Below are 24,490 nucleotides of genomic sequence, written 5' to 3'. Positions count from 1 at the left end.
TCCAATGGCCTGGGTCCAGCTCACGGGTCAACTGGTGGTCACATCTTTTTTTTTTTTTTTAAGTATATTTATTTTGAGAGAGAGAAGGAGAGAGAAAAAGCCCGAGCGGGGGAGGGGGAGACAGACTCCCATGCAGGCTCTGTGCTGACAGCTCAGAGCCTGGAGCCTGCTTCGGATCCTGTGTCTCCCTCTCTCTCTGCCCCTCCTCTGCTCATGCTCTGTCTGTCTCTCTCTCAAAAATAAATAAACAGTATTAAAAAAAAAAAAAAAGAGTCAGACGCTTAACCAACTGAGCCACACAGGCTCAGGGACTTAAGGTGAAGGACTTAAGGTCAAGTCCCCCTCAGGCTTGACTGGGAGGTGGGCATCACCGGGGGGTGGGCAGTGTAGACCTTCACAGGTGCCTAGGGCTCCCACCTCTCAACTCGGCAAGGCTCAGACCCTCTCTGTGCCCAGGTGGGGCGTGCGAGTGGGAGTGGGGCCCGGGGAAGGAGGAGGTGGGGGCGTGGGGGAGGCTTGACGGCATGTGACCCAAGGTTCCATTTTCTCTAGTTCGTGTTCCTTAGGGCTTCTCATTAGGGCTTCACTTACAAAGCACAAATTCAAAGATAAAATTATTAAGCATTTCAAGATGGCAACCTCAGAGCATCACCCCCCCCCAAGCGTGAGGCCCTTCTGAGTGCGGGGACCCTGTGTCCTCGCTTGCTTCTCACCGTGGACCCCGGAGCATGTGTGGACTGCAGACAGACGGACAGACCAACGTGGCCCGAGGCATGCAGGGAGGCTGAGTGCCCTTGGGGAGCGGGGTGGGCACTGGGTTCTCTTCTTTGTCTCTGTATGTAGCAGATGTTTGCCTGGTGAAAGAAAGAAAGAAAGACAGACAGAAGGAAAGAAAGAAAGAAAAAAGAAAAAGGGAAAGAAAGAAAGAAAGAAAGAAAGAAAGAAAGAAAGAGGAAAGAAAGGGAGAAAGAAAGAAAGAGAAAGAAAAGAAAGAAAGAGGAAAGAAAAGGAGAAAGAAAGAAAGAAAGAAAGAAAGAGAAAGAAAGAAAGAGAAAGAAAGAAAGAAAGAAAGAGGAAAGAAAGGGAGAAAGAAAGAAAGAGAAAGAAAAGAAAGAGGAAAGAAAAGGAGAAAGAAGGAAAGAAAGAAAGAAAGAAAGAAAGAGGAAAGAAAGGGAGAAAGAAAGAAAGAGAAAGAAAAGAAAGAAAGAGGAAAGAAAAGGAGAAAGAAAGAAAGAAAGAAAGAAAGAAAGAAAGAAAGAGAGAGAGAAAGAAAGAAAGAAAGAAAGAGGAAAGAAAGGGAGAAAGAAAGAAAGAGAAAGAAAAGAAAGAAAGAGGAAAGAAAAGGAGAAAGAAAGAAAGAAAGAAAGAGGAAAGAAAAGGAGAAAGAAAGAAAGAAAGAAAGAGAAAGAAAGAAAGAGAAAGAAAGAAAGAAAGAAAGAAAGAAAGAGGAAAGAAAGGGAGAAAGAAAGAAAGAGAAAGAAAAGAAAGAGGAAAGAAAAGGAGAAAGAAGGAAAGAAAGAAAGAAAGAAAGAAAGAAAGAAAGAGGAAAGAAAGGGAGAAAGAAAGAAAGAGGAAAGAAAAGGAGAAAGAAAGAAAGAGAGAGAGAAAGAAAGAAAGAGAGAGAGAAAGAAAGAAAGAAAGAAAGAAAGAAAGAAAGAATGAATTCTGCCTCTAGTACCTCACCTGGAGCCCTTACTCACTGACTCCCCCGAGAGCCCCCACTGCCAGGACTGCCCTCCCCACCCCCCCACCCCCCCACCCCGAGGCTGGAACAGGGCTCCTTCCCTGTTGAGGCCCAGCCTTGAACCCTTTCTGCCCTGTTGCTGCCTTCTGTGAAAGGAGAAGTTGGAAGAAGGGATTCTCCAGGACATTGTGGTTCCCTTCCTGCGGTTCCTCTTCTGTGGATGGTCACTATCCACTTCTTCCCCCACAAGAAGCTTCCTGTTGGAGCTTCCTTCCAGGACAGACAGGCACGCCTAGAAGCCAGACGGTTCGGTGGCGGGCCCAGCCCCTGGGGACCCCAGAGATGCTGCTGCCGTTGCTGCTGCCGCTGCTGTGGGCAGGTGAGTGGGTTGAGGGCTGGGGTCGGGTGGGGGGGGGGGCGGGCAGGGGCTTCGCCTGTCACTGTCGCTGAGCCTCAGTGTGCCCCCAGGGTCCCTGCAGGAGAATCCTGGGTACAAGCTGCAGGTGCAGAAGTCCGTGACGGTGCAGGAGGGCCTGTGTGTCCACGTTCCCTGCACCGTCTCCTACCCCGGGGTTCGCAGGAGCCCCTCTGCACCTGTTTACGGCTCCTGGTTCCGGAAAACCTATAACTCCAAAGGGGATGTTCTCATGGCCACAAACAACCCTGCCAAGGGCGCAAAGAGGAAGAACAGATTTTCATTTCACCTCGCCGGAGACCCTGGGGACAGGGACTGCTCCCTGAACATCACAGACGCCCAGAAGGGAGACAGTGGAAAGTATTATTTTCAACTGGACACAGGTTCCATGAGACACAGTTACCAAAGTGACCTGCTCGCTGTGACTGTAAGAGGTATGGAGGGGCCCCGAGAGTCCGTGACAGGGATGGGGGAGCACGTCTTCGAGGGCAGACGTGGACCTCCTGCTGCTCACCTTTTTTTTTTTTTTTTTTTTTTTTTTAATTTTTTTTTTCAACGTTTATTTATTTTTGGGACAGAGAGAGACAGAGCATGAACGGGGGAGGGGCAGAGAGAGAGGGAGACACAGAATCGGAAACAGGCTCCAGGCTCTGAGCCATCAGCCCAGAGCCCGACGCGGGGCTCGAACTCACGGACCGCGAGATCGTGACCTGGCTGAAGTCGGACGCCCAACCGACTGCGCCACCCAGGCGCCCCTCACCTTTTTTTTTTTTTAAGTTTATTTATTTATTTTTGAGAGAGAGAGAGAATCCCTAGCAGGCTCCGCACTATCAGCGTGGAGTCCTGCCCAATGTGGGGCTCGAACCCACAAACCGAACCGTGAGATCATGACCTGAGCTGAAGTCAGATGCTTAACCAACTGAGCCCCCCCCCCCCAGGCGCCCGCAGTGCTCACCTTTAAGGGGGGAACAGTGGAGTGTGGTCAATTTAGGGTTGGGGTGCCTCTTTCAGAGGCACACACAGAGGGGTCCCCTCTGGTCTCGTGTCTCCTGTCCAGCGCTGACACAGACCCCAGATATCCATATCGAGGAGCCCCTGGAGTCTGGCTCTCCCAGCCACCTCACATGCTCTGTGCCCGGGGCCTGTGATGGGGTGACGCCCCTCACCCTCTCCTGGACGGGAGCTGCGCTCAGACCTCCGGGACTGGACCTGGAGGCCTATAACTCCTCGGAGATCCTGCTCACCCCCCGGCCGCAGGACCACGGCACCAACCTCACCTGTCATGTGACCTTCCCCAGGGCTGGTGTGAGCACCCAAAGCACCATTACGCTCAACGTCTCCTGTGAGAGTGGGGGAGGGGGGAGGGGGGCAGGGGCAGGACTCAGTTGTCTGCAGATGCCTGTGGGGCGGGGCAGGGGGCTCTGAGGGGCTGCAGGGGGGACACGGGACTTGTCTGTTTCTATTTCCATTTCTGCGTCTCCTGGGGGCGGGTGGCGGGGGAAGGGCCAGCTTTGACTCTATGCCTCTCTTGTGTCTCTCTGTCCTAGATGCTCCACAGAACTTGACCATCGGCATCTCCCGAGGAAATTGCACAGGTGGGTCCAAGGGCCTCGAAGCCAACCCGGGAGGGCCAGGGTGATGCACAGCGAGAGCAGAGTCAGGAGGCTTCCCTTTCGCTGTGTGACGGATTGTTTTTGCTTACTATTCATTAGCCGCAAAGACAACTTGTCAAATACGTGCACGTTATGGGGAATCACCACAAAATGAACACCTCGGTGGTCAGTGACGAGGTTAAGAACTAGAACAGGGGCGCCTGGCTGGCTCAGTCGGTGGAATGTGCAACTCTTGATCTCAGGGTCGTGAGTTCGAGCTGCACATTGGGCATAGAGGTACTTAAAAAAAAAAAAAAACAGCAACCCCACTTTTGGAACACCCTAAATGCTCCTTCCTAATTTCAGCCCCTTTCATCTGGCCTCAGAGAAAGCCATCACACGGGATGCTGTGTTATCACTCTTTCTACTTAATTTTACTTTATTTTTTTTTTTTATTTATTTTTTATTTTTTTATTATTTTTTTTTTTAATTTTTTTTTTCAACGTTTATTTATTTTTGGGACAGAGAGAGACAGAGCATGAACGGGGGAGGGGCAGAGAGAGAAGGAGACACAGAATTGGAAACAGGCTCCAGGCTCTGAGCCATCAGCCCAGAGCCCGACGCGGGGCTCGAACTCACGGACCGCGAGATCGTGACCTGGCTGAAGTCGGACGCTTAACCGACTGCGCCACCCAGGCGCCCCTTTACTTTATTTTTTAAAGTGTATTTATTACAAATTTTTTATGTTTATTTATTTTTTGAGGGAGAGAGAGAGAGAGACTGAGGTTGCCCAACATGGGGCTTGAAACCCACAAACTGTGAGATCACGACCTGAGGCAAAGGCGGGCACGTAACTGACTGAGCCACCCAGGCACCCCTATTTATTTATTTTGAGAGAGAGAGAGCACGAGTGAGCCAGAGTAGGGGGAGGAGCAGAGAGAGAGGGAGAGAGGGAGAATTCCAAGCAGGATCCACGAGGGGCTTGATCTCCTAAACTGTGAGATCGTGACGTAAGCCAAAATCAAGAGTCAGATGCTTAACCACCTGAGCCACCCAAATGCCTTTATTTTACTTTGTTTTTGACGAAGGTGTAATTGATGAATGAATTGTATATATTTAAAGTGTACAACGTGATGATTTGATATAGGTAGATTCGATATGTGTAGACTTGATATACGTTTACTCTGCTAAAGGATTCACACAATCTAGTTAATTAACACATCCATGTATGTTCCTTTTTTCTTACCATTTTACCAAATACGTTGGAATCTCTACGCGATGTTTGCTTGCCAGTGTTTTTGAAAGCTTATGTGACACAGGACTGAAACATACGTGTTCCTCTCCGACGTCTGAGTTATCTTTTTAAGTTGAAATTCAGCTCCCATCCCATGAAATCAGCCCTTTCAAAGTGAGCAAGTTCGGTGACATTTAGGACATTTGTGATGTTGTGAAACCACCGCTGTATGTAGTTGCAAGGCATTCTCGTCACCCCCTCCCCCTAAAAAGCCCTGTACCCATTAGCAATAACTCCCTATTTCCCGCTCCCTGCAGCCCCTGGCCACTAGTCAACTTTCTTTGGCCGTGAACTTGCCTTTTCCGGATATTTTATATAAATGGAATCTTACAGCATGTGGTCTTTTGGTCTGGCTTCTTCCACTTAGCATGATGTTTTCTTTTATGTATCCATCTATCTCTATCTCTATCTCTATATCATCTATATCTATAGATAGATTTTTTTAGGGGCATCTGGGTGGCTCAGTCGGTTAAGTGTCCGACTCTTGATCTTGGCTCAGATCATGACCTCATGGTGTGTGAGTCTGAGCCCTACATCAGGTTCTGCGCGGACACTGTGGAGCCTGCTTGGAGTTCTCTCTCCTCTCTCTCTCTCTCTCTCTCTCTCTCTCTCTCTCTGCCCCTATTTTAAAGTGTATTTATTTATTTTTGAGAGGGAGGGCAGAGAGAGAGAGAGAGGATCCCAAGCAGGCTCCACACCATCAGTATGCGGAGCTGGACTCAGGGCTTAAACCCACGAACCATGAGATCAAGACCTGAGCTGAAGTCGGACGTTCAACCGACTGAGCCCCCCAGGCGCCCCTCACGTTCCATTTTCAACAGGCACTTGAGTTGTCCACGGTTTTCAGTTTTCATGATAATGCCGCTCGGAACATTCCCCTTGTCAACAGAAGAGCCTTTCTTTAAGGCACGTAGATTTCTCAGGGATCTTGCGACGATGCAGATGTGACTCAGGAGGCGTGTGTGGCCTCTGGTTCTGCATTCTTTTTTTTGTTTTTTATGTTTATTTTTGAGAGAGAGAGCACTGAGGTGCGCATGAGCGTGAGCAGGGGAGGAGCAGAGAGAGAGGAGGAAAGAGGATCTGAAGCTGGTTCTGTGCTGACAGCGGGGAGCCTGATAGGGGGCCTGAACTCATGACCATGAGATCCTAACTTGAGCCAAAGTTGGAGGCTTAAGCGACAGAGCCATCCAGGCGCCCCATGGTTCTGCCTTTCTAACCAGCTCCTGGAGGGTGCCAGGGTACCCGGGGGGATGGGACTGTAAATTTCATGCCCAGGAACAAAACTGTGGGATTTTAGGGACGTGTATTTCAATGTTACTAGATAAGGCTATTATGGGATAGCTCTGGAAGGCCACACAAGAAACTGGCAATAAACGTTGCCTTTGACGAGAGGAATTTGTTGCCTGCAGGTTAGTTAGCATGGAAGGGAGACTTCTCTCAGAACACCCCTTCCTCCTTTGTGACTTTTAGAATGCAAAATGTGGACACCCCACTCATCCTGAGACAACTGGGGGAAAGGAGGTGAAGAGCTAGAGGTCAAGTCCTGAAGAGCCTTGAAGGGTTTGGTATTCGAAGTTTGGGCACTTGAGCCAGGGGGGTTCAGCAGCTGGGGAAAGAGAGAGAAGTGTCGCGAAGGGCGTGTGCCTTCAAGAAGCCAGTGTCCATCAGTGGATGGACAGATAGACACAACGCGGCCCATCCCTGCAATGAACATGATTCTGCCATAGAAATGAGTCCAGCACTGGGGCGCCTGGGTGGCTCAGTCAGTTAAGCATCCAACTGTAGATTTCTGTTCAGCTCACGACCTCACAGTTCGTGGGACCGAGCCCTGCAACGGGTTCTGTGCCGACAGCATGGGGATTGGGATTCTCTCTCTCCTTCTCTCTCCGCTCCTTGCCCGCTCTCACATGCGCTTGCTGGATTGTGCGTGCTCATTCTCTCTCAAAATAAATAAATTTAAAAAGAAAGAAAGAAAGAAAGAAAGAAAGAAAGAAAGAAAGAAAGAAAGAAAGAAAGAAAGAAAGAAAGAAAGAAAGAAAGAAAGAAAGAAAGAAAGAAAGAAAGAAAGAAAGAAAGAAAGAAAGAAAGAAAAAGAAAGAAAGAAAGGGAGTGTAGCGCTGACAGGTGCTACAAGGCGGTGAATCTTGGAAACATCATATCGCAAGGCACACAAAAGCCCACAGTGGCCTATGATTCTACTTGGATACAATGTCCAGAATAGACAGATCTGTGGAGACAGAAAGTAGGTTAGGGGTTGCCAGGGGCTGGGGGACGGGAGCAACGGAGGAGGCAGCTGAGGGGTGCCTTTTTTGGGGGTGATGAAAAAGTTCTGAAACTGATTGTGGTAATGGTCACCGCAGGACTCCTTTTTAAGTGGTATATACATGGAATTGCATGGTATGTGAATTATATCACAATAAAGCTGCTTAAAAACTACTAGTGGTTGGCGTGCCTGGGTGGTTCAGGTCATGAGCACGCGGTTCGTGAGTTCGAGCCCCGTGTCGGGCTCTGTGCTGACAGCTCAGAGGCTGCTTTGGATTCTGTGTCTCCCTCTCTCTCTTCCCCTCCCCTACTTGCGCGCTCTCTCTCTCTCTCAAAAATAAATAAACATTAAAAAAAAAAAAAAAACACCACACAAAAAACCTACCCGTGGAGATCCCTTCCCAACTTATGGAAAATGGAGAGGAGAGAGAAATAGGCCTCCGCCCTGGGCTGGGGGTGCTCACCCTCGCTCTTTCTCTCTCTTCCTCCAGAACTGAAATACCCGGGGAATGGCTCATCTCTTCCAGTCCTGGAAGGGGAATCTGTGCTCCTGGTCTGTGTCGCCGACAGCAACCCTCCGGCCACACTGAGCTGGGCCCAGGGGAGCCGGACTCTGAGCCCGTCCCAGCCTTGGAAGCCCGGGGTCCTGGAGCTGCCCCGAGTGGAGTCGGGCCACGAAGGCGAATTCACCTGCCGAGCTCAGCACGCTCGGGGCTCCCAGCACGTCTCCCTGCGTCTCTCTGTGGTCTGTGAGTGTGGGGACCCCCGGGGGGGGGGCGGGACGCCCGGGGCCTGGGGAGCAGAGGCGCCGCTGACCCTGCCCCTCCCCCCTGCAGGCCCCCCGCGGCTGCTCGGCCCCTCCTGCTCCTGGGAGGGCGAGGGGCTGGGCTGCACCTGCTCCGCCCGAGCCCGGCCGGCCCCCACCCTGCGCTGGCGGCTGGGGGAGGGGCTGCTGGAGGGGAACCACAGCGACGCCTCCTTGACCGTCACCTCCAGCTCCGAGGGGCCCTGGGCCAACAGCTCCCTGAGCCTCAGGGGGCCGCTGCGCTCCGACCTCAGACTCGGCTGCGAGGCCCGGAATGAGCACGGGGCCCAGAGCACCGCCATCCTGGTGTTGCTGCCAGGTCTGGGGGCTGTGGGGGAAGGGTGGGCAGAGACCGGGGAGAAAGGAGTCTGCATCCTAGAGAAGACGGTCTGGGTGGGGGTGGGGCCGGGGTCTGCATGGGAAGGGGTGAGAGAGAGGAGGAAGGAGGGGGGCAGAGTCCGGGTTTTCTGCAGGTTGGGGGATGAAGAACATGAGAGTCCAAGTTTGCGGGAGGCAGGGGCACAAGCGGCCTGGGGCTTGGAGGGGACTCACCGGAAACCTCACTCCTCTGCAGCGCAGCCTCTGCTTGGGGGAGGATTCATTCTGGGGGCTGCCGGGGGTGCTGGTGTCGCTGGCCTGCTCGGTCTCTGTCCTTGCCTCATCTTCTTCATGTGAGTGTTGTCCCTGGGAGAGAGGGCAGGTGCGCGGGTTGGAAGGGGTCCGCGTCCTACGGTCCCAGGCGGCCCCAGCGGGAGGAGCCCTGATGGTGCCCAGGCTTCGAGATTGGGGCACTGGGGCAGAGAATCAAAGGAGGGCTGTTGCCGCCCTGATCATGCCTGTTTGCACGGGTCGGTGGGCTCCGTGCGTCCCCTCCTCCGGCCGTGCTCAGCCTTGCCAGCCTCTTAAGCAGGGGGCAGTAGCTCACTCCAGGCTGACAGGTCCCGGCCTCCCCCGCAGAGTGAAGACCCGCAGGAAGCAGGCCCCAGAGACAGCAGCTGGCGGCAAGGAAGCTGCCTGCACGTTGGGTCCCATCTCCTGGGTGAGTGCTGAGCCCTCTGTCCGTCGGGGTCCCATGTGGCCACCAACCTGGGATGGCCACGGCCACACCCTAGAAGACTTAGATGGTCATCGCGCTCGGACAGGCTTTTGGTCTCGGGTCCCCATCAACTCAGTCACCCAATCCAGCCACATGGGAGTCGCTTGCCCCTCTGCTCTCCGACTCACCTTGCGGAGCCAAGGACCAGCACAGCCTGTCCAGCTTCCTGTGGACCCTGGACCCTCCCCACCCCCACCTCCTCAGGTCTCTCTGGACCCCGGACCCACTTTCCCTTCCTTCCTCTCTCTCCTCCCTAACACAGGATGCCAGGGAGATCCCACCCGGCAAATAATTATTGCCAACTACAAAGTTCAGGGGTCCCCAAGACACTCTCAGCTTCAATAGCTCACCAGAAGGACTCTGAACTCACTGAAATCTGTTAGACGCCCACCAGGGAAGCTCACCCTGGCCACGTGGAGGGTTGGTGACATAGGCATGGAGCCCCTGTATGGCTAATCTTTGTTGTTGGTGTCCAGCCCTCTAGAGGTCAAGCCGATACTGTGTGGCCCAAGGCCTCACCAGAAATCACGTTGTTAACATAAGCTGTTTGGGGCGTGGTGAGCGCTTGACCGCACAATATCCTTTGATTGAAAAAATATATATATTTATTTTGAGAGAGAGAGAGAGAGACAAGAGTGCAAGAGGGAGAGGGGCAGAGAGAGAGAGGGAGAGGGAGAGAGAGAGAGAGAGAGAGAGAGAATATGCCAAGCAGGTTCTGCACGGTCAGCGCAGAACCAGACGCAGGGTTGATCCCACAAACCGTGAGATCATCATGACCTGAGCCGAAATCAAGAGTCAGATGCTGGGTGGCTCAGTCAGTTAAGCATGTGACTTCGGCTCAGATCATGATCTCCCTGTCCATGAGTTCGAGTCCTGCATCGGGCTCTGTGCTGACAGCCTGGAGCCTGCTTCGGATTCTGTGCCTCCCTCTCTGTGCCCCTCCCCCACTCGTGCTCTGCCCCCCTCTCTCTCTCTCTCCAAAATGAATAAACATTAAAAAAAAAAAGAGTCGGACACTAAACTGACTGAGCCACTCAGGTGCCCCAACATTGGTTTTAATTGATTTTAATGTCTGTGCTACAATTTTGTTATAGAGTTTGCCTAAATTTCTGAGATGTGGAGTGGTCCCTGAGGGCAGTTCGGTTCTTCGCAAATCCCTGTCCTTTTCACACCACCCACCCCATTTCTGTGCATCTTATCTCAATTTGCTATTAGATAGTAGTATAATTGACTACTACCTTAATGTCAGTGCCCCCTACTGCAAGCTAGTGGGAGGTAATGGATGATGTCTACTTTGTTCCCCATTGAGTAGCCAGGGTCTGACACGGGACAGCTCTTCCATAAGGTGGCCACTGGGGCCAGAGAGACCTGGGCATTCATCTTGGCCCTACCAACAACTGAATGTGTGATTTGGGAATATTTACCTAGACTCGGTTTCTCCACCTGATGAATGGGGCTAACAGTGCCTCCCTGATGGCTTGTGGTGAGGCATCTAGGAGCCTGGCAATTGATTACCAAGGGCGAGACATTCTTACTCTCACGTATTTACTGAATGAGTGAGTGAATGAATGAATGAATGAATGGGGGCTCAGCCAATGCTTGTGGGATGAATGATGAAAGACTGGTTTCCAGCTTCCAGGCTTGCTCGTGGGTCCCCCTCGCTATCTGCCAGCTCCCGTTATCCTAATTTGACCCCCTTCTTTCCCCTCCACTCAGGGTTCCCAGCATGAGGATCGGTCAAGCACCCCCCTAGACCACCCGCCCCCAGCCATGGCCGCTCCCACCTCGGAGGAGGGAAAGGAGCCCCACTACGCTTCTCTCACCTTCCATGGGCTGAAGCCCTGGAACCTTCCAGACCCGGAGGCCACCAGCACCACCGAGTATTCAGAGATCAAGATCTGCAAGTGACGCCTCCAGCCAGCTCCTGCAACCGCTGGCTAGAGGGCTCAGGGCTTCTCAAGAAGGGACACCTCCGGGACAATTCCTGAGTGAATAGTTTTCCACAGAAACGGGTCGCCAACGGGTGTGGTGTGTTGGCGTCCACCTGTGTGGGGATGGGCAGAGCTGGGCTCACATTTCAGCCAGTCACCGATAAATTACAAGCCGGTGCAGAGAGAGCACTTTGCCGGAGGTCACGGGCTCTTCCTAGGGTAACTGACCTGGTCAGGAGGATTCCTGACCCGCCCCCCGCCCCACCCCACTCCACTCTGAGCCTGCTTTCTGGAAACCCAACTTGTGTATTGTCACCACACGGAAAACCATTCCCGGATTTTCTGCAATAAATGACAGGTTATCTAAATTATATACCCTCCTTCTTTGTACATCCCAGATGTTTTTGGTTCTCCTTAACAGTTGTTTCTTCTTCTTGTAGAATTCGCTTATGGGATTCCTTGCGGTTAGGATCTGTGTTTCATTTACATTGTAAAATGTGTTAACCTTAAAAGAAAAACTGCCAGCTTCGTCACCAGCAAAAATGGGTTCGTTGGGGAAGAAAAGAGAATTGCAGTTGTGGGCACACAACTTGCAACAAAGCCGTAGGCAAGTCTAGGGAAGGGAGAGGCACACGTTTAATGGAGAAAAGGGGCCAATGGGGGAAGGCTTGGAAGTATGCTGGCTTCCCATTGGCTGAACTTTGGGGGCAGGGGTGGGGATAAGAAAAGCCTCTCCTCTTCCCGCTGGGTTAGTAGAGCAGTAGCCCCATGCAAGGCCCGCCCCGCGCAAGGTCAAGTCGGCCTCTTCCGGTTGGGTCTGCGATTGACTATGCGTGGCAGTGTATTAGCGCTCTCACGGCCAAATCCTCCCGACTTCAGTGTAGCGCAGTTTCTTGCTATTAATTTTCACTATAGTTTTTTTACAGTGGTCACATCCAATTTGTTTTTTTCCATTGAATGTCCGTTTAATTTCTTCTACTGTGTCCATTAATGAGAAAATGCGCTCAATCTTAGCATTATGGGCCAACACAGTGAACATGGGTTGACATAAAATTAACGGTTCTTTAAATTTGATGTGTCGCGGCGCCTGGGTGGCTCAGTCGGTTAAGCGTCCAAATTCAGCTCAGGTCATGATCTCGCGGTTCGTGAGCTCGAGCCCCGCGTCGGGCTCTGTGCTGACAGCTCAGAGCCAGGAGCCTGCTTCGTATTCTGCGTCTCCCTCTCTCTCCCCTCCCCCATTCATGCTCTGTCTCTGTCTTAAAAAATACACATTAAAGAAAAAATTAAAAAAAAATTTTGATGTGTCAATGGGCACCTGGCCGGTTCAGTCAGTGGAGCATGTGACTCTTGATCTCAGAGTCGTGGGTTCGAGCCCCATGGTGTAGAGATTACTTAAAAATAAAAATCTAAAAAAAAAAAAAAGAAAGTGCTGTGTCGAATTGTATCTTTCACGGCACAATTTGCTTTGCTGCATCTCTCGATCAATAACTTTTAAAAATGGTGTCTCCTGACAAAATAAGTGCATTTATTCTCATGCCATACCCCTTCTTCAACACTATATAGGAGGATTCCATTTGTCCCCATGCTGGGGGTTAGTGACATTAATGTAAAGGAATAAAATCCTTCAGGGATAAAATCGTTTTGAAAAGGGCATCGTGGAAATGCAGGAACTATCCACTTCAAGTCAGAAATTCTCTTCCTGTTCTAAGTAGTATCTCCTTTAAGAATAGCATTGACACAGGGTGCCTGGGTGGCTCAGTCGGTTAAGTGACCGACTTTGGATCAAGTCATGATGTCAAGGTTCCTGAGTTTGAGCCCCGTGTGGGGCTCTGTGCTGACAGCTCAGAGCCTGGAGCCTGCTTTGGATTCTGTGTCCCCTCTCTCTTGGCACCTCCCCTGCTTGCACTCTGTCTCTGTCTCTCTCAAAAATAAACATTAAACAAAAAATTTTAAAAAAGTGTTGGCACGTAAAGAGATAAATTCTTCATCAATTCTTTCTTTAACACATTCAAGATATTCTTGTAAACATGGAAAAAACACTTGGGACACGTGGGTGAGTCAGTTGGTTAAGCGTCAGACTCCTGATTTTGGCTCAGGTTCATGAGTTTCAGCCCTGCACTGGGCTCCTTGATGACAGCATGGAGCCTGCTTGGGATTCATCGCCCCCCCACCCCAGCCCCACCTTGTGCTGCCCCTCCCCCACTGGCTCTCCCTCTCTCAAAATAAATAAATAAACTTAAGGAAAAAAAAAAACCCACAGAGAACTTAACATCATTGTCTGTTCTTTCTATTGGCATAATCCTATTGCTAACCAGATATCGGGTATTCTTTTAAAAAATATTTTTTCAATGTCTGTTTTTGAGAGAGAGACAGAGCATGAGCAGGGGAGGGGCAGAGAGAGAGGGAGACACAGAATCCGAAGCACGCTCCAGGCTCCAAGCTGTCAGCACAGAGCCGGACGTGGGGCTCGAACTCACAAACTGTGAGATCACGACCTGAGTTGAAGTCGGACACTTAACCGACTGAGCCACCCAGGCACCTCAAGAAAAATATTTAAGCAAAGAGAAATGATTTGTCCTCAGATGCCTACTGGGGCCATTCTTGGAGACATACTACATACCTGCGTGTATTGAAGGCTCAGAGGTGTCCTGCAGTAAAAATGATTAAAAAAAAAAAACAAAAAACCCACCACCAGCACCTGCACCACAAACATCTAACTCTGGGCCAGGGTCTAGTTTGGGGGCAGAGGCGAGGCATAGAGGACAAAGGGTGGGCTTCAGCCACCATCAACCACATGATGGTATGTGATTTCTACTCCCCTGGGCCATGTGATTCTCATCTAATGCCGATGACAGCACCCTCCTCTTTCAGAGGTTGGGGGACAAGCTGCCAAAACACACAAGGTCAAGGACAGGGCTCTGCAGACAGACAAAGGCAGGATCAGAGACAATGTGGACAGTATCCTAGAGGAAAAATCCTCTCGCTGCCTGAGCAGCACTGGGTCCTGGCTGGCTTTGCTCGCTCAGAGACGAGGGCAGAGGACAGAGGGGCTGCCGGAACTGGGCAAGGGCGCTGAGTGGCCAGAGGATGGGAGGGCCAGGTGCTGACATTGAGACCGTCCTGTTACCTGATTTGGGGCCCTGAAGGGCAGCTGATGTCCCTGTAATGTTGTGGACTCATGAACAAAGAGAGGTTTTGAGCAGGAGATTTTCAGACGAGTTTTCTTTCTCGTTGAGGAACATCCCCTTCTGGAAAGCGCTACACACACCTGCTTTCACCCAGGAAATGATCATCAGTCTGCCAATCTCCCCTGCCTACCTTGGTCAGGCAAGAATCAGGGTGAATTAGAGCAGGCTCCTCCCCGACCCGGCCTCTGACCTCCCCATGTAGGTCAAAGTAATGGTGGACGATTCCAGATCTTTAAGACCGAGTCTGGGAGGTGAGCGTACCCTCCCTGTTCTGAATCCCTTCCAGTCTAGCCACTGGCCGGGCTGCCTCTGAAATCTCTCCCCAGGCCCTCTCTTCCTCCAGCCACGGCCACTGCCTGGGCCTCACAGTCCCAGGGGGGCAGCTGCGCCAGCCTCCTCCACACTCTCTCTGTCCGGACTCTCTGTAAAGGTACCCCCGTCCCTGGGCTCCTTGGTCTCCATCACAGCACCATGCCTTTTCTCCAGCATGTGTAGCACAACTCAGTCATCTCATTTAATGCCTTCCCCTTCCACTGGCCTGGAGGTTCCACCAGCTCAAAGACCTCGGTGTGTCTTGTTCATCAGGATCCTCTGTGCAGCATGATGTGTCACGCAGCACAAATTCAAGAAATACCTGCTGAATATTTGTTGAATTAGAGGATCAATGTATGGATGGGAGAATGAGGGGATGGAGGAATGGATGAAAGGTGGGTGGGAGGGTAGATGATGGAACACTATATGGAAGGATGGATGGAGAGATGGGAGAATGACTGGGTGCATCAACAGATGGAGGGATTGGCAGGTGGATGGCTGGATGGCTGGATGAATAAATGGATAGGTGGATGGCTGATTACATGGATGGATGGATGGATGGATGGATGGATGGATGGATGGATAGATGGATGGATAAATGGATAGATGAATAAATGGATAGGTGGATGGCTGGCTAAATGGATGGATGGCTGGATAAGTGGATGGATGAATAGATGGATAGGTGGATGGCTGATTACATGGAAGGATGGATGGATAAGTGGATGGATGAATAAATGGATAGGTGGATGGCTGATTAAATGGATGGATGGATGGATGGATGGATGGATGGATAGATGGATGGATAAATGGATGGATGAATAAATGGATAGGTGGATGGCTGGCTAAATGGATGGATGGATGGATGGATGGATGGATGAATAAATGGATAGGTGGATGGTTGGCTAAATGGATGGATGGATGGATAAATGGATAGGTGGATGGTTGGCTAAATGGATGGATGGATGGATGGATGGATGGATGGATAAATGGATGGATGAATAAATGGATAGGTGGATGGCTATTAATGGGTGGGTGGGTGGGTGGATGGATATAAGAATGGCTGGCTGGCTAAATGGATGGGTGGGTGGATGGATGGATGGATGGAAGAATGGGTGGCTGGCTAAATGGATGGATGAATAAATGGCTGTATGAATGGGTGGATGGGTGGATGGATGGATGGGCATCTACACGAAACTTTGGACAGATGGATAGAAGGGTGGATAGATGGATGAAAGATGAAAGGGATGGATAGATGGAGAAAAAAGAAGCCAACTTTTCCAAAAGGAGCTTCTTTTGTAGACACTCTACTATCCAAACTCCAACGAAACAATTTATTACCAAATCATAGTAGTGCCAATAGTAGCGGGAAGGGTGCCGACTGAGGGGGCTGGCTCACCCCCGACCATGAGCTGGGGGTCTTCTCTGTCCACAACCCCAGAGGCTGGTAGGTGACAATGGCTGAAAGGATGAGACAATCGAAAGGAGGAATTCACATTATCTGGAGCCTAACTGCTGGGTTCCCTGATGCTAATCAAGACTGATTCATAGTGATGCTTAAAGAAGCAGCAGGCATGCACATTCAAGGGATCTTTCTAGAAGCGTATCTGTGATACTACAGCAGGCCTTGAGTCGCATTTCTTGTTTGGGTTTTTTTCTATTTCAAACCATGAGTTGAAAGATCTGGAAGATAATAAAAATGGCTTGTTAGTGTCCTAGTCATTTAAGGAGCACCCATTAAGCCCCTACGGGCACTTTCTAGAGACTGGCAAGACTACCATGAACAAGACCTTTGTTGGACTTATGATTTGGGAGAGTGGGTAAAGATGTTACAAATTAACTTCCCTCAAGAAGGGGACAGCGCTGTGCAGAAAACAGGTGAGGTGGTGACAGCGGGTGGGGAAGTGCCTCACTGGGGCAGTGAGGGAAGGCCCAGGTCTGAGATCCTAGGATGAGAAGGAACCAGTCATTGAAAAATGAAGCGGGGTGGGGAACACCTGGGTGGCTCAATCGGTTAAGTGTCCGACTTCGGCTCAGGCCATGATCTCATGGTTTGTGAGTTCAAGCCCCATGTCGGGCTTTGCACTGATGGTGCAGGGCCTGCTTCAGATTCTCTGTCTCCCTGTCCCTCTGCCCCCCAAAATAAACATTAAAGACGAAGGGAAAGCGTGTTCCAGACTGTGAGAATGGCAAGTACAAAGGTCCTGAGGTGGGATCAAGCTTGGCCTGGTTTAGAATCTGAGGGGAGGACAGCGTGGCTGGGACAGAGTGGACTTGGGGGGTCAGCCACGCAGGCCAAGGCAAGGAGCTGCCATAAAGCAAGAGGTGAGATGATCTTCAAATTATTCCAAGGTCACCAGGCTCTTTGATTAGCATCCCCTTATTAAGTCCCTAAGTAAGGGACAAACCTGCTACTTAGTTTCAGACCCAAAACATGATGACCCCGAAAGGGGCTGTTGGGTTTCCAGTTTTTGTGGGGTTTTTTAGATGTTTCATTTATTTTTGAGAGACAGAGAGAGAGGGAAAGAGAGAGAGAGACAGAGTGCAAGTGGGGGAGGGGCAGAGAGAGAGGGAGACCCAGAATCCGAAGCGGGCTCCAGGCTCTGAGCTGTGAGCAAACAGCCCAACGCGGGAGACCGGCAACCGCCTGGAGGGACAGGGTGGGTGGGCGAGGGGTGCGGGGGGATAGGGGGGCCACGGGGACAGCTAGGGGTATGGCGCATCTGTGTAATGAGCTGGAGTGACAGGCAGCGGGCAAGCTCCACGGGTGGTCAAGGTCATGCCTTTGCTTTCGCAGGGACTCTGTGGTGGGGGCCGGCTGTGCCTCGTGGGGTGCTGCATGGTGCCCCCAGCCTCTACCTACTCGATGCTGGGGGCACCCTTTCCCCAGTTGTGACAACCAAAAGTGTCCCCAGATACCCCCTACGGCAACATGGCCTCCCTCTGAGGACCGCTGAGTTAGACACACACTGAACTTTGATTTCGGGCAGCCACGAAGACAGACGTTACAGCTCCACGGACAGGGCACGGCCTCGGGGAAGCCTCTCTTCAGAACACGTCCATACGGCCTTGCCAGAATTAACTGTCGGGTGAACTTAGTTTCATTTTGACCTTCCCCGAAGTTCTGTGCACTCCCACACAGGGCTAATGGGAGTGTAGACAGGTACAGCCCCGCTAGAGAGGATCCAGTTCTCGCAAAAGAAGAACCCCATGCACAGACACGCGTGCACACCCCAGCGAGGCCTGTGCACGCAGGCGTTCAAGGCAACGTGGCTTGTAAAACAGAAACCAAGCAAATGCCAGCCACTGGTCATAAAGAGTATCCTTCTGGGGCGCCTGGGTGACTCGGTTGGTTGAGCGTCTGACTCTTGATTTTGGCTCAGGTCATGATCTCACGGTTCGTGAGTTTGAGCCCCAAGTTGGGCTCTGCGCTGACAGCACGGAACCTGCTTGGGATTCTTTCTCTCTCTCCCTGCCCCTCCCCCACTTATTCTCTCTCTCTCACTCTCAAAATAAATAAATAAACTTAAAAAAAAAAAAAAAGAGTATCCTTGCAATCCACAACGGAATATGGTGCCTCCATAAACAAGGTCATGGGTGTTCTGTGCTGACAGAGAAGGGCCGTGAGACAGACCGAGAAGCGCAGGGCAAAGTGCATCACTGGGAACAGAACCAGCGAGGTTTGTGATGGGGGCGGGGGGGGGGGGCAGGTGGCGCCAACCCACAGGACAGCGGAGGCTACAGGTGGACGGAGAGAGGGATAGAGAAACAGAGGGATGAAGAAAGAGACAGAAAGATGGAGAGATGAGGACATGTTGACTCTGTTTTCCTGGCCTTGAATCCAGTCATGCCTACAGCTTCCCCCTTGGAATTTTCTAGCCACAAGAGACAATCAATTGGCCCTCTTCCTTCGAGCCAATTTGAGCCAGGTTTCTGCTATGTGCGATTCCCCGAGGGCTGGATGGTTCTTGAACCCTGTGGAAAAATCCAGCATCTAACTGGGAGGTCGGCCCTGATGGAAACCTTAAATGGCATCTGGGAAGCAGGGCTGGCGGAGGTGAGGGAGGGGGAAGACTCACAAACTGCTCCTACCGGAACCCACCTATGGTACCATCTGGAGGTCCAGGGGGTCGTAGGCTGACAGCTGCAGATCCTGCAGTAGGGCTTCTAGATTGTTCCTCAGGATGGTGTAGGGCGGCTTCTCGTCATACTTCAGGGCCATCACCACCTTCAGGTACTCCTGCAGGGTCTCTGCGGTCAAGACACCCCCCACCATAGGAGAGACCTGAGAGGGGTCTCCAACTCAGAGCCAGGGGGGCTGTGCCCAGTCTCCACCACGGTGCCCATTTGCTCAGTGCTTCCTCTGTGCCTGCAACTGCCTTAGGCACTTAGATTAAAAAAGATTTTTTTGGGAGGGGAGGGGCGCCTGGGTGGCTCAGTCAGTTGGGCATCCACTTCAGCTCAGGTCATGATCTCGCAGATCATGAGCTCGAGCCCCGCGTCAGAGGCTGCTTCCCATTCTGTGTCTCCCTCTCTCTCTGCCCTTCCCTTGTTCATGCTCTGTCTCTCTCTCAAAAATGAACATTAAAAAAAAAATTTTTTTTGGGGGGGTGCCTGGGTGGCTCAGTTGGCTAAGCGGCCGACTTCGGCTCAGGTCATGATCTCGCGGTCCGTGAGTTCGAGCCCTGCGTCGGGCTCTGTGCTGACAGCTCAGAGCCTGGAGCCTGTTTCAGATTCTGTGTCTCCCTCTCTCTCTGCCCTTCCCTTGTTCATGCTCTGTCTCTCTCTCAAAAATGAACATTAAAAAAAAAAAATTTTTTTTAAGATTTTATTATTGGGGCGCCTGGGTGGCTCAGTCGGTTAAGCGGCCGACTTCGGCTCAGGTCATGATCTCACGGTCCGTGAGTTCGAGCCCCGCGTCGGGCTCTGTGCTGACAGCTCAGAGCCTGGAGCCTGTTTCAGATTCTGTGTCTCCCTCTCTCTGACCCTCCCCTGTTCATGCTCTGTCTCTCCCTGTCTCAAAAATAAAAATAAAATGTTAAAAAAAAAAAATAAAGATTTTATTTTATTTATTTTTTTTGGTAAAACATCAAATGTATGCAACGGGAGAATGGCATCCCCAACACCAGCCTGCCCATCACCCAGTTTGAATGATCAGCTCACAGCCGACCTGGTTCATCAAGACCCCTACCACTTCCTCCCGGTATTTTTTTTTTTATATTTACTTTTGAGATCGAGAGACAGAGTGTGAGCAGGGGACGGGCAGAGAGAGAGGGGCAGAGCTGTCAGCACAGAGCCGGACGCGGGGCTCGAACCCACAAACCGCGAGGTCATGGCCTGAGTCGAAGTCAGGGGCTTAACCGATGGAGCCACCCCGGCGCCCCGCCCTGGTAATGTTTGAAAGCAAATCCCAGCTAATGATATCATTTTACCTCTAAATATTTAGTGTGTATCTCTAAAATAGGCGTGGGCAAGCTTTTGCCAGGATAAACAGGTGCAGCCTTGTAGGTGGGGCGGGGGTCTGTGCAACGTGACATGTAAGCCGGTGGGCACGGCGATGAGCCAAGACAGGTTTGCTACCGGGCGCGGCAGTCTGAATTTTAGGTAAGTTTCATGTACCATGAAATGTTCTTTTGATTTTTCTCCCCAGCTATTTCCTAAGAGGATTTTTAAAAAGAGTTTTATTCATTTATTTATTTTTTGAGAGAAGGAGAGAGAATTCTAAATAGACTCTGCACGGTCAGTGAGTGTGGAGCCCAATGCGGGGCTCGAAGTCATGAACTGTTGAGATCATGACCTGAGCTGAAATCAAGAGTCGGTCGCTCAATGGACTGAGCCACCCAGGGGCCCTGAGGATTTTTTTCTAATGTTTGTTCATTTTTGAGAAAGAAAGCGTGAGTGGGGGAGGGGCAGAGAGAGGACAGAGGATCCGAAGAGGGCTCTGTGCTGACAACAGAGAGCCCGATGTGGGGCCTGAACTCACGAACTGTGAGATCATGACCTGAGCCGAAGTCAGAGGCTCAACCGAGATGAGCCACCCAGGTGCACCCACAGCTATTTCAAAACGTAAAACAATTCTTAGTTCACTGGTTTACAGAAAACAGGCAGCGAAGGGGTGCCAGGTCTGGCTCGGTCAGTCGGTGGAGCATGTGGCTGGCTCTCAATCCCGGGGTCCACGTGGTTAGTTCAACCCCCATGAGTGGCACAGAGTTTACATAAAATAAAAAAACAACAACCCCCCCAACAGGTAGTGGGCCCAGGGACGCAGTTTAAAAGGGCTACTTTGGGGGCGCCTGGGTAGCTCAGTCGGTTGAGTGGCTGACTTCGGTTGAGTGGCTGACTTCGGCTCAGGTCATGATCTCACGGTTCACGAGTTTGAGCCCCCCATTGGGCTCTGTGCTGATAGCTCGGAGCCTGGGGCCTGCTTCGGATTCTGTGTCTCCCTCTCTCTCTGCCCCTCCCCTGCTTGAGTTCTCTCTTCTCTCTCTCAAAAATAAATAAACAAAAAAAAAGTGCCAATCATGAAATCAATAATAACATTCATAATAGCCCCCGCTTGGGGACCGCCCACAGCAGGCTGCGCTCTGAGCTAAAGTGCATGCACATTTAATTAGGGTTGCAGCAGAAGTTGAGGCAGCGCCCTGAGCCTCCGGACAGAGGGTTCTGCATGGAGTGCTCGGGGCAACTTGGGAGGTGGGGGGCTATTATTAACCTTATTTTACTCAATGGGGAGGCTGAGGCTTAGAGGGGCACATTTACCCTCTGATGGTCCCCTGGCTGGTAGCACAGGTCTGCCTGAATGCAGGACTGGGTGGCGGGGTGGTGAAATTCCTTCTCCGGCAGGGCCGCCCCGCCCCAAATGCCGTCTCTCAAGCCCCTCCCAGCTGCACCCCAGGGGGACAGGCTCAGGGAGGCTGAGCTGCAGTGAACTAACGAGGTGGGGGGGGGGCCTTATTCTTCCTGGGGAGAGAACTCAAGGCTGGAGGGGAAAGTGACTTGAGCAGCACAGCCATGTGATCCCAGGATTTCAGGTAATTAACAAATGAGCCCTGGGCGCGTGGGGGGCTCCCTCTGTTGAACGTCCGACTTTGGCTCAGGTCATGAGTCAGGGTCCGTGGGTTCCAGATCTGGGTCGGGCTCTGCGCTGACAGCTCAGAGCCTGCAGCCTGCGTCGGATCCTGTGTCTCCCTCTGTCTCTTCCCCTCCCTTGCTTGTGCTCTGTCTCTTTCCCTCAAAAATAAATAAAAACATAAATTTTTTTTTTTTAAATGAGCCCTTACAGAGCTAAAAAAAATGGACAAGTTATCCATTTCTTTCGGCCTCATGTTTAAATTTTTTTTTTTTTAACGTTTATTTATTTTTGAGACAGAGAGAGAGCATGAACGGGGGAGGGTCAGAGATAGAGGGAGACACAGAATCTGAAACAGGCTCCAGGCTCTGAGCTGTCACCACAGAGCCTGACGCAGAGCTCGAACCCACGGACCATGAGATCATGACCTGAGCCGAAGTCAGCGCTTAACCGACTGAGCCACCCAGGCGCCCCTCGGCCTCATGTTCAGAGAGCAATGCAGAAGTTCTACAGAAGCGACACTAGGAAAAAAAAAGAAAAACAAAGACACAGCCTAAAACTCCAGTAACGGGGACTGGCCATGAAAATGATGGTGTAGGGGCGACTGACTGGCTCAGTGGGTTGAGAGTCAGACTCTGGATTTTGGCTCAGGTCATGATCCCAGCCAGAGTCTTGGGATTGGGCCCTGTGTTGGGCTTTGCACTGGGCACAGAGCCTACTTAAGGTTCATCTCTCCCTGTCCCTCTGCCCCTCTCTCCTACTGGCGTGCTCTTTCTCTCTCTCTCAAAATGAAAAAATAAAAAAATAAAAATAAAAAACAAAAAACAAAAAACAAAACGAGGTTGTAGTGGATCTAGGAATAAGAACACAAAAGCCAATGTTAATTAATGAAAAAAACAAGATGTTGGGGACGTGGGAAGCTTGGTTCATGAAGCTTCTGACTCTTGGTTTTGGCTCAGGTCACAATCTCATCGTTCGTGGGATCGAGCACCATGTCGTGCTCATGGGGCCTGCTTGGGATTTTCTCTCTCTCTTTCTCTCTCAAAACAAATAAATAAACTTAAAAAAAAATGCAAATTGACCAAAATGTACGTAAGGCAAGCTTATTTTCATTTTGTACGTGTCCCTCTGCCATGGTCGCTGCCTCTCCCATCCTCAAGTGGAGATACCTGGCCACCCGCTGAGTCTGGGTTGGCCTTGGGATTTGCTTGAATGTGGCCGAGTGCCGTCCAGGGACCCCCATGCTTTGTAGCTTCCGTCCCTGCCCTCTTGGAAAGCTGCCTGAACAGTGCCTCGGGAAGCAGCCCGGAGCTGAGGCCTCCCAGCGTCAGCGCCAATCGCCAGACAGGAGAGAGGTGCACTTGAACGAGCCCGCCCCAGTCGAGCCGCCGGCTGGCAGCAGCAACGTGAATTCCCCTCCCCCGCTTCCCCACAAGACCGGGAGAAGGCTCACCTGGCTGAACCCGGCCCACACTCCAATCCTTAACAAATTTTCATAGAGAAATACAATACTGTGTGTGTGGTTGTGTATGTGAGTGTGTGTTGTTATTCTTATTCGGGGATGCTTCTGAATTTTGGGGGAAAGGTTTTTTGTTTTTCTAGAACAGGCACGTATGCACACGCAGCTTGGAAAACTCAAAGAAAGAAAGGTGTGTGAGGGGGCAAGAGCCGGATGGACCCAGGTCACCTGGTCCCGCCATGGCCCCCAACTGTTCCTTCCCTCTTCAGGACATACCTGAGGGACTGATCCAGCGACTGCACTGTCCCACGAGGGCCTCCGGGTTGTCAAGAAACCTGACAGGACAGAGGTGTATGCAAGAGGTCTTTTAGGGAGGCGAGAGCAAACTTTTTTTTTTTTTTAAGTTTATTTATTTATTTTGAGAGAGAGAGAGAGAGAGAGAAGAAGAAGTGGGGGAGGGGCAGAGAGAGGGAGAGAGAATCCCAGGCAGGCTCTGTGATGTCGCACAGAGGCCCGATGCGGGCCTCGAACTCACAGACCACGACATCATGATCTGAGCTGAAATTGAGTCGGATGCTTCACTGACTGAGCCACCTGGGCTCCCCAGGAGAGCCAATTTTTAAAACAGAAAGTCTAGGGGCACCTGGGTGGCTCAGTCGGTGAAGCGTCCAACCCCAGATTTTGGCTCAGGTCATGATCTTGTGGTTTGTGAGTTCAAGCCCCACACCGGGCTCCACGCTGGCATCATGGAGCCTGCTTGGGATTCTCTCTCTCTCTCTCTCTCTCTCTCTCTCTCTCTCTCTCTGCCCCTCCCCAGCTCACTCTCTAAGTAAATAAACTTTATAAAAATAAAAAATAAGTAAAACAGAATGTCTACTAGATGTACAGTAGACTCTTGTTACTTGTGGTAGTTGTGCCCTGTAGCGTGGCCTCAAATACGGAATTAGTGAATTCTAAACCATGCTTCTAGGGGAAATGTAGTATCACGTTCCTGCAAGGTTCTGGTTACAATGTTTTTATAAACTGATCACTACTTAATTTTGTCTTAGGTGTGTTTGTGCTTAACGATACTATGTTTGGGGCACCTGGGTGTCTCAGTCGGTTAAAGCGACCAACTTCAGCTCAGGTCACGATCTCACAGTTGGTGGGTTCGAGCCCCGCGCCGGGCTCTGTACTGACAGCTCAGAGCTTGGAGGCTGCTTGGGATTCTGTGTCTCCCTCTCTCTCTGCCCCTCCCCTGCTCGTGCTCTGTCTCTCTGTCTCTCAAAAGTAAATAAACATTAAAAAACCTTTCTTAAAAAAAGATAGCATGTTTACTATAATGTTTACTTAATCACATTGAGCTCACAGCCAACTAGTTTCTCTGTAAGGCACATCTCAGCCTTC

At 51.1% G+C, this 24,490-nt stretch overlaps 2 protein-coding genes across 4 annotated transcripts in view; one reads left to right on the top strand and one right to left on the bottom strand.

Moving 5' to 3' along the window:
• Positions 1–1,850: 1,850 nt before the first annotated feature.
• Positions 1,851–11,459, top strand: LOC123578714 (sialic acid-binding Ig-like lectin 5). 2 transcript variants are annotated; one of them, XM_045441790.1, is made up of 9 exons: positions 1,851–2,063; positions 2,153–2,533; positions 3,157–3,441; positions 3,647–3,694; positions 7,739–7,996; positions 8,084–8,371; positions 8,632–8,723; positions 9,010–9,091; positions 10,865–10,988. In XM_045441790.1, exons 1-9 carry the CDS (start codon positions 2,027–2,029, stop codon positions 10,876–10,878), a joined length of 1,485 nt encoding a protein of 494 aa, XP_045297746.1. In that variant the 5' UTR covers positions 1,851–2,026; the 3' UTR covers positions 10,879–10,988. The 2 variants fall into 2 exon arrangements, with proteins under 2 accessions (XP_045297746.1, XP_045297745.1); XM_045441789.1 differs by having other exon boundaries at positions 1,857–2,063; positions 8,627–8,723; positions 10,865–11,459.
• A 4,428-nt stretch (positions 11,460–15,887) lies between these two features.
• VRK3 (VRK serine/threonine kinase 3) overlaps positions 15,888–24,490 on the bottom strand; it is a 37,008-nt gene continuing 28,405 nt past the window's right edge. For both annotated transcript variants that reach the window (XM_045441788.1, XM_045441787.1), the window contains exons 13-15: positions 23,381–23,439; positions 18,679–18,827; positions 15,888–16,259 (exon numbers count right to left, since the gene is read on the bottom strand). In XM_045441788.1, the coding sequence (XP_045297744.1) occupies positions 18,679–18,827; positions 23,381–23,439 (208 nt within the window). In that variant the 3' untranslated portion in view covers positions 15,888–16,259. The remainder of the gene's footprint in view (positions 16,260–18,678; positions 18,828–23,380; positions 23,440–24,490) is intronic.

This window comes from Leopardus geoffroyi, chromosome E2, assembly GCF_018350155.1.
Source record: "Leopardus geoffroyi isolate Oge1 chromosome E2, O.geoffroyi_Oge1_pat1.0, whole genome shotgun sequence".
NCBI lineage: Eukaryota > Metazoa > Chordata > Mammalia > Carnivora > Felidae > Leopardus > Leopardus geoffroyi.
The sequence above is the reverse complement of the archived record's forward strand: the minus strand, read 5'-3'. Positions and strand labels throughout refer to the sequence as shown.

Excerpts from the sequence above, each read along its gene's own strand:
- LOC123578714 (XM_045441789.1), top strand. The coding sequence starts at position 2,027 with ATGCTGCTGCCGTTGCTGCTGCCGCTGCTGTGGGCAG. Across the intron at positions 2,534-3,156 it reads GCTCGCTGTGACTGTAAGAG|CGCTGACACAGACCCCAGAT; the intron begins GTATGGAGGGGC and ends TCTCCTGTCCAG. Across the intron at positions 8,724-9,009 it reads CCTTGCCTCATCTTCTTCAT|AGTGAAGACCCGCAGGAAGC; the intron begins GTGAGTGTTGTC and ends CCTCCCCCGCAG.